Consider the following 8,622-nt stretch of genomic DNA (forward strand, 5'->3'; position numbering starts at 1 on the left):
ATCTTATTCGACATGAAGCTCATTTTCTTCTTTTATAAATCAGTTTGCCAATGCAATATATATTCCATCCGAAGCAGGCTATCAATAAGCATTCTGAGGTCAGAAATCAATAAGGAAAATACTACTGAAAGCGCTTCTCCACGTCCCATGATGGTTACTTTGAATGGAGTTCTGTAATACAGAACATCAATGAAAATACATCAGACCAGTGCCGCTGATTTTATAAGAAAAGTATTTATAGGTCCTATTTGGAAACGCCTGACATTTCTTCTAGTCCCGACAGCTAGACTTGCTCAGATGAATAAACTAAAGCACAAAAAGTTTATGGAGTTAAGACTGTCGTGTGCCACAGGCAAGAGAAGTGAACTATGAGCACTACTAGGCAGCGTATCTTCAACTAAAAGCCTTCAGCACACCTGTTTCTCAACACAGAAAACAGCTCAGAAGTGCTAAACCCCCTAAAACGGCAAGGGCGAGTGCGCGCCCACGGCGTGGGTGCGGAGCGAGCCCCGAGGGGCGTGGGCGGCGGGGGCCGCGTGGGGCCGCGGGCCCGGGGACGGCGGGGCCGCGGCGCTGCCCACGGGCTCCCCGCGGGAACTTGTGCTCGTCTTTCCTCGCACGCAGTTTCTGAGATCCTCTGGTACTTACTGCAGCCCAGGCTCGGCATGGGTCTGTTCACACGCGCTAGGCGCAGAAAGTTGCTGAGTGGCAGGGACGGTGCTCGCAGGCTGGTTTGTGTGCTCTGCCGGCGCTAGTTCAACTTGGAAACACATGGGCGATCCCACTCCGAAACACGGAGCAATAGTTTGAACAGGCTACGGGGCGGCAGCATGAGCTCCAAAGGAGCGAATAAAACCGAGACAGTGAGGAGGTGAGGAGCCTGCTCAACCCGCGTCGGAGCGGCTCCCGGCTTTCGCTCACGTCCCCTTTTCTCTCTCCCCATCCTCAGCCTCTCTAGCAAAGTTTCATCACCGGTCCGTATTCCGGACCCCCCTACTGCTCCCCACACCCACCTCTCTCGCGTCTCCCAAGAACGAGATAAATAAAAGTCTGTTAGAGGGAGCCCCCCTCAGGAAACTTACGTTTGATCTGCCTGGGTTTGCTCTGTTTCCTTCGGGACATGCTGCTCGGCTGCCGCTCCTGCCTTGCTCCAGGTACAGGAGTGGAGCTGGGAGGGGACGGGGGTGGAGGGAGGGTGACAGATCAACAGACAGGATTCATAGAGAAGCCGGTGGCCGCCTTGAGATACAAAGTCAAATGACAAAAAAACAAGGAGAAGGGAAAGAGTGTGTGCGCGTGTGACAGAGGAAGAGGGGAAGAGAAACGGAGATCGGGGTGGGTGAGACGGAAAGCGAGAATGAGAGGAGAGAGAAGCAGAAAGACCGGAGGGAGGGAGCAGGGGAAGGAGCGAGGGAGGGAGGGAGAGAGGAGGAAGGAAGAGAGGGAGGGAGAGAGGGAGGGGAGAGCTTGGCTCCTCGCTCTCTCTCTCCCTCTCCCGCCCGCTCTCTGCCGTTGCCGCGCCGCCTCCGCTGCCCGCGCCGCGCTCCGCTCCGACTGACAGGCGGCAGGAGGTGCCGGCGAGGGAGGGGGCGAGGGAGGGGCTTTCCGGGACGGGGGGGCGGAAAGAGGGGGGCGTTTGTCCGTCAGGCTTGACGGGCAGTGGCTACTACCAGCGACAAGTCCGCATGCAAATCGCCTCCTGCCTCTGGGGCACGGGCTGTCGAGGCGGGAGGCTTCAATCGTCCCGGCGCTGCCAGGGTTTCTGGTGGCGGGGAGAGCCGCAACTTTCCTGAAAGAGGCACGGCGGGCGAACGGGCGAAGAAACTCGGTGACAGCAGGCAGGCGGCACGAGTCCCCCCGGCCCGCACAGGGTCCCCGGGGTGTCCCGGCTCGCCCGTGCCCCCGCGTTCCGCCCGCAGCCTCGGCCTCGGCGCTGCCCGGGCGGCAGCAGCACCCGCAAGCGCCTCCGGCCGCGCTGGCCCCAGGCCGGGAGGTCCCGCCCGGCCCCAGGCTGCGCGCCCCGGGCAGGGCAGGCTTCCCGCCGCCCCCTCCGCACGGAGGGGCCCGCTGCGCCTCACAGGTGCCGGTCCGGAGCCCGGGGCGCTGCCTGCACCGACGGATGGACGGACGGACGGACGGGCGAGTTGCCAGCGTCCTTCCCTTGCGGTCCTCTGGCCGCTTGCGCTCAGCTGCGGTAGCCTGAGCAGTCCTGGCTGTGCGGCCATCGCTGTTTGCCCGCCCCCGAGTGCTCGAGTTTTGGCTCGTAGGTGAGCGAGGGAGACAAGCCGGGCGACTGACTCCCTCGGCTTCGTTAGTTTCTCCTTCCTAAGCAGTGATAATAGTCAACATTTTTCTTGCACGGTAGAAGCCAACATTTGACGCTCCTGTTATTAACATCAGTTAAGTATTTGAACAAAGCTAAAACTATTAGCAGGGCTCACGTTTATAGTCTGTGTCTTTGGACAGAATTTCTCCTGAACGTTCTTGAATAAGCTCATTTAAGTATATAGGTGTAAGTGACCCACTGTGAACAGACTATACTCTGTATCTCAGTACACTGCCAAGATTTGAACGCCCATTGCCACCTAACTTGTAAAAAAATCTGGAAAAAAAACTATCCACACAAACAGAAGAAAAAGAGACTGATTTCATGGATGCCAAGGAAAGACATAGGATACTGAAATGTCTTTATTACTGTGCTTCCAGAAATTTCAGATCTGACACATGAATGCAATACAACAGTAAGTGTTCTTAGAGCTTCACTAGCAGGACTTATGTTCAGGTAAACTGTTAAACATTGCTTTCAGGCTTACCTCTGTGGTCAAAATACTCTCAACAGAAGCAGTTTTTGAACTTGACATCTTGACACATTCAGTGCTTCTTTTTTGGGACAATATTGCAGAAGTCTTCATATAAGCAGCAGGAATTCTAACATGGAGATGTACTAAAACTTTCCATCATATTATGTTGGAAAAAAATGTTTGTAAATGATAACTGAATTTACAAAACCACTTTTTGATTAAAGAAAAGAATGTGATGGAATCTGGGAACAATATTTAATATTGCTGTTGTTCAGACACTTTAAAGAATCTGATTATATAATAAGTGTTTTCTGTTTAGCTGAAGTGATTGTGGTGTGCCAAATTTGTATTTCAGTTTCTTTCCTAGAGGTGTAGGCTCTTGGTTAACTGCCAGTGTAACAGTGGTGGTGTTTGCAGGAAGGTATTCTATGGCAGTAGATAAAGGTGATAAAAATGCACCAAGTGTAATGCTCTGCTATGGTTTTGTTACAGAACAAGGCTCAAAAGGGGACTTACGTGGATGAGACACCCATCTTTCAAATTTAAGTTAATATTTTATCTTATTCATTCTCAACATTCTAAACTTTCTTAAATTGCAGTCTGGTTCCCTAATTAGAAATAGCAATGTCTTTTCCTTCATATAGGTTGACCATTTATTTCTGTTTCTATTTTGTTGCCAGGCTCTCACACAGTTTTTAGTCTGCACAGGCAATTTGACAGATACTGCCTTTAAACCTACTGTTGTTTAAGTGTTAAAGAATGAAGTTGAGTAATCTGTTGCCAACATTTGAACAGTATATGAACTGTAACTTGTTAAACTGTCACTGTAACTTAAAAGTTAGTGCACATTATGTGGTCCAAACCAGTTACAAATAATCCCTAAGTGTTTATTCTTAAATACTGTTTAGGGAAAATTACATGACATAATTTTTGTGCTGACTCCTGCTTTTTTTAATATTTAAATAGGAATGTTAGTTACATATTTTGTCTATTCTGAGACATTAAGGCTATGTTCTGCTTCATCAGCTCAATAGAGTTCATATACAGTTGTGTTATTTCTATGACCATTCAGAGACATGTTTCATCTCTTAAAGGATTATTACGCTTAGTCATTTCAATGTATTTCAGGTTATTTTTGACCTATTTACCTAAAGTTAAAACAGCTGTTTGTGAAATACCAAAAGAGAAACATACATATGCCTGCTATGTTAATGTAATTAATGGTGTAAACTAATGAGCCATTTTCTCTCGTTTATAGAGGAACTCTTATTTAGTACATTTTAATACTTCATGGAAATTGCCCATTTTCTTTGTCAGAACAAGTGGCCTGTAGTATATCCCAGATGAAAAACTCTGTCACAGGCCATATGTAGTTGCTGCAGCTGGGCCAGGGAGCAGCTCGAGCTCTGCACGTGATCACTGACGCTGTGTTGTTGTGAAGCCAATCTCTGGTGCTGCTCACCAGGAGCTGCTTCTGATAAGCTGCGGGCAAGGCCACTTTCTTTTGCTGTGGCAGGGGCTTGAGTTGCATGAACACAAGTAGAGCGGCGTAGCTTTCCCTCAGGACTCAAGAATAGGCCCAGCATTTTCTGTTAACCTGCAGAGAAAGTCATTCAGAGTAGATCTTTCAAATCTTAAAAATTACCTCTCTCTCCCTAATTGCATAATTTTCTGAACTGCTATAGAAACTCCTATGGAGTTGCAATGTTGTCCGTACCAAGGCAGTGCCTGTAGCATTCATTGGCTCTTCCTGCTCGCCTGTGGAATGTTGCCTGTAGCAGCCGGACAGTGCTCTCAGAGCATGGCTGGGCAATAATGCTACCCAAGAGGAAACTGCAGCATCTGAGCATGGGGACAGGGGAAAAATGTGTCCAGTTTTTGTACTGAGGGAATGGTGGCCATTTGTCCGCAAGATGAGGGTACAGACAGATAATTAGGAAATGATGCAGTAAGAATAATTTAAAAACTATTCAACCAAAATGGTAACTGGATGTGAGCAGTGGTGGCATAGGACCAGTCCAGAAAATACGTGTTCTTGGTTAATTACAATATCTCAAGAAGAAGAAAATAATCTCCACAGAGGATCACTTCTTAATCATCTTGAACTTCATCACTTCCAACTCTCTATACGTGCTAAGATTCTACAAAGGTTTATAGAAACACTCTAACTGAATGGATATCACCATTTAAAACCTAAATTCTTGAAATGCCTATATTCTGGCAAATGAAAAGGTGCAGCTTAGATTTCATGATGTTCAAGTGTTAGCAGCTTTCTTACACACAGATAATATGCATAATTTTCAAAACAGTGTCCTTTGTTGGAGAAAACGTAATGATTCTTTGAACAATCTTTTCTTTCCATTCTTTCATTGAAAAGAAGAAATACTAAAATTTTGAAATATTTTGTTGGAAGCAGAATCAACCTCTTGACTAGCAATTATGCATATTATGCATTTCCCTCTTCTTTTTTTAAGTACACTGAGGAAATTAACTTCAGAGTTATCTCATAAATCTGGATACAGATTGCATCCAAAGACACTACTGTATAATGAAGATACCATGAAGTTTAGGCAACAATTGATTTTGGAAGAAAATATGTCTGATTTTTGTGTTGCATATGTAACCAAGTTCTGACTATTTATAACACCAAATAGGAATGTGTAATGTTAAAAATATAATTGCATAGGTTCTGTTAGGCTCTTAGGAAAGCAAAAGCTGGTCTTTTCCCAACAATTATCCACTCAGAGTGTTAGAAAGAGTACATGGCATAGCTTTTTAGAACTTTATTCCTCTTTTTCATTGGTCAATAGAGAAATACTTAACTAGACTGAGCATGAAATTGCTAAGGCTCTGAATACCCCTCTAGCATGAATATGGGACAGTTCACACTTTTCCCAGCTCTTGGAAAAATCTACAGTTTATTCTTATTTCACAATGTGTAGGTTTTCTGTGTGGTTATGCCAAAAGAGCAAGAAAATAGACCCAAATATATCTCTGGGCAGCTGATGGATGATCAGTCTGAGCTTTGAATTTAGAAGTAAAGCTTCCTCTGGCTTTTGAAATAAAGGAGAAAAAGCTCCACCAATGTGTTTCTAGATGACATATAGGAAAAAATGCTGCTAGGCAGATTCCTCAAACACAAAGGAACCTACAGAAGATCTGAGGATATCCAAAGAGAACGGGTGAGACCAGTGGATATGAACTTCCCCTTCACAACCAGTCCTGTAGGCAAGTTAGAACTGAATTGCTGCTGCATTTTTTTGTGAATGTTTTGCTCCCTAGGAATGATCACAACTCTACAGTGAAGTTCCTGGCCACAGGATATCAATGGATGCAGCAATGTGGGAAGCCAGACTCACAGAGTGCTGGAATCAGTGCTGAGTCAGACTTCACATTGATAGTCCAGACCTTTGCATCCATTCTGGGAGACCTGCCAGTTTTTAGAGGCCAAAGCCCATGTCCACTACAGATGGAGAGGGAAGAATAGCATAGAAATAAATTGTGACCTCAGAAACTTTCTGGATTCCTAATCAGACTTTTCCTGAAAAGGGTATTCTCTGAATCTGAGTTAATTTTTGGTTGGTGCAAAGCTTAGCATTTTTGTGGTGTCAGTTTGCTGTCTCTTTTCATGTATTTATTTAGAGCAGAAATCACTGATCTCTTTTGATAGTTCAGTTATGCAAGATACTTTTCATCTCAAATTAAAATTTATATCTTATTTGTTATCCAAAAATAGTGGCAAAGATTATTCTTCATTTCCTGACTGGATGCTCTCTGATATTGCTCAGGTAATCTTATAGATGAAAAAAATGATAGACTACCGAACTGCTTGGATATTTTGGGCAACTTTATATCAGAATCACAGAATATCCATGATCTTCTTAATAATATAAAATACTCTTTTTCACTGCACAGGATTGTAGTAATGCCTGGAAAAATATTTCATTGCTTTCTGAAAATTTATACATATAACTCAGCTCCTAATTTTGACATCCATGCTCTCCTTGTAGGAAAAATATATCTCAGTATCAGCAAGATTCTGCTGCAAAACTGACTTGCACAAGCTAACCTGTCATGTGCTGTGCCTTCAGCCAGAAAAGAAAATTTAGTAGGTGTGGCATAGCTAGAGAAATCTTTTTGAACAAAGCTGAAAATATGGATGCATGTTCACAACAAGATATTGTATCACACATATGGCAGCATCTGGAGTATGGGATGGAAGGAACAGTGTCCTATGAGGAAATATTCCTGGATGCCTTGGTTGTCTGAAATGCAGCCCATTCACCCCACTGCTTACAGATGGCTACTGAAAACTTAGAAATGTACTGAAACATATATAATCCCACACCACATTGCAGTGTTCTGCCAGTAGCAGTACTACAGCCCACAGCAGCAGTAACTTACTGTTTTGGCATATGTGTGGCCTTCTGAGGCCAGTTTTGTTACAACTCAGAGAACTTCTCAGCTCTCCATGACCTTTCCTCCCCAGGAACATTCTACCCTAAGAACAGTCTTGACATTGTGCTGTAACAGGGCTTCTGAAAGAGGCACCTTACTCAGACATGCAAACAATAATGTAGCAGGAGCTTTCTTGAAGCTTATAAGCCCAAAGAGGGAAGAGTTCAGAATAAGATATGAGAAAAAAAAATTAAGGGATAGTAGAATAGAAGGAGCAGGAAGAAGGGAAGGAACAGCTTTAGTGCTTTAAATATCTTTATTTCTATCTTAATTTCTTTTTAGATAAGCCAACAGCAGTACTTCATGTAGACATAACTCTGAAAAGATAACATTAATATTGTCAAATTACTGTTTATGACTTCAGAGTGCAAGTCTCATAAAGTAATGACATGAATATAAAGTACAACCCTAGATGGAGAGTTTGAAGTAAAATGGCATTTTTTCTTCTCCTTGGTCTTCTTCCATAATTATTATGTAACACTTATTTTGGAAACTGTTAGTAGTGTCTCTGCTCTTGCCAAATTAGATATTATGAGCATCTCAGTTTGCCCAGTTTCAGTGAAGGAGGTTGCATACAAACCAGCATCTAACATTATTCATAAAAGCATGACCAAACATTAAAATAGAAAACTGGAAACATATATGGTGATTCTTCTATAAGTATCATTGTACCAGTTTACCATTATGGTATTAAAATGGCATTCATCAAATTCTTCAACTTTTTTCAACAGGTTTTTCTTCTGCTGTACATTCATTGAATGGATGTTCTTACTCAAATGCACAGTGATACCTGGTAGAGAATACGGTATCATCTGTACTTGTGTCCTGTCTGTTCCTCATATTGTGCAAATGAAACCTCCCCCTCCCCCCAGTGCAGTTGCATAAATTGTCCTCTGCATGTATCAGAACTGGTATTGTTTACCGCTTTGAGGTCTATATAAAACTATGCATCATCGTCATGAATAGGAATATATCTTGAAACTTCAAAGTCTATGCCAGCATCAGCTCTCTTTTTGAGATTTTAGGTTCCTCTCAGCAGCATGGACATGTTTTGGGTTATTAAGGGGGTGTTCATAATTTATGCAACTCTTTGCCTTTTTTCTATATATAGAATTGACTGCGTTAGAAAGGAAATCTTCCCATGCAGTCTTTTGAAAGTGTGACCCTCCCAAGGTTTTCTACCTTCAGAACCAGATGCTTTGCACAGCAAACTTAGCAAATAAGTGAAAGATATAATAGTCCAGTGGACTGAACAACAAAAGGAAAGCACAGTTTACCTCAGGAGTTTGTAACCCCATATTCTTTTTGAGAAAATGTATAGGAATTTTAGTAGCCCACTTTGCAATACAGTAAATCTTAATCA

The 8,622-nt window shown here is 43.6% G+C and overlaps 1 protein-coding gene across 3 annotated transcripts in view; it reads right to left on the reverse strand.

Moving 5' to 3' along the window:
• Window positions 1-1,571, reverse strand: part of ZFPM2 (zinc finger protein, FOG family member 2) — a 309,314-nt gene extending 307,743 nt beyond the window's left edge. For 2 of the 3 annotated variants that reach the window (XM_071421396.1, XM_071421394.1), the window contains exon 1: window positions 1,083-1,571. In XM_071421396.1, coding sequence (XP_071277497.1) covers window positions 1,083-1,122 — 40 coding nt within the window. In that variant the 5' untranslated portion in view covers window positions 1,123-1,571. Of the gene's footprint in view, window positions 1-648; window positions 795-1,082 lie in introns of those variants that run through there. The other variant, XM_071421395.1, reaches the window with a different exon arrangement.
• Between the last annotated feature and the right edge of the window lie 7,051 nt (window positions 1,572-8,622).

Source organism: Agelaius tricolor, unplaced genomic scaffold (genome assembly GCF_023055355.1).
Source record: "Agelaius tricolor isolate 1412-34295 unplaced genomic scaffold, bAgeTri1.0.p SCAF_2, whole genome shotgun sequence".
NCBI lineage: Eukaryota > Metazoa > Chordata > Aves > Passeriformes > Icteridae > Agelaius > Agelaius tricolor.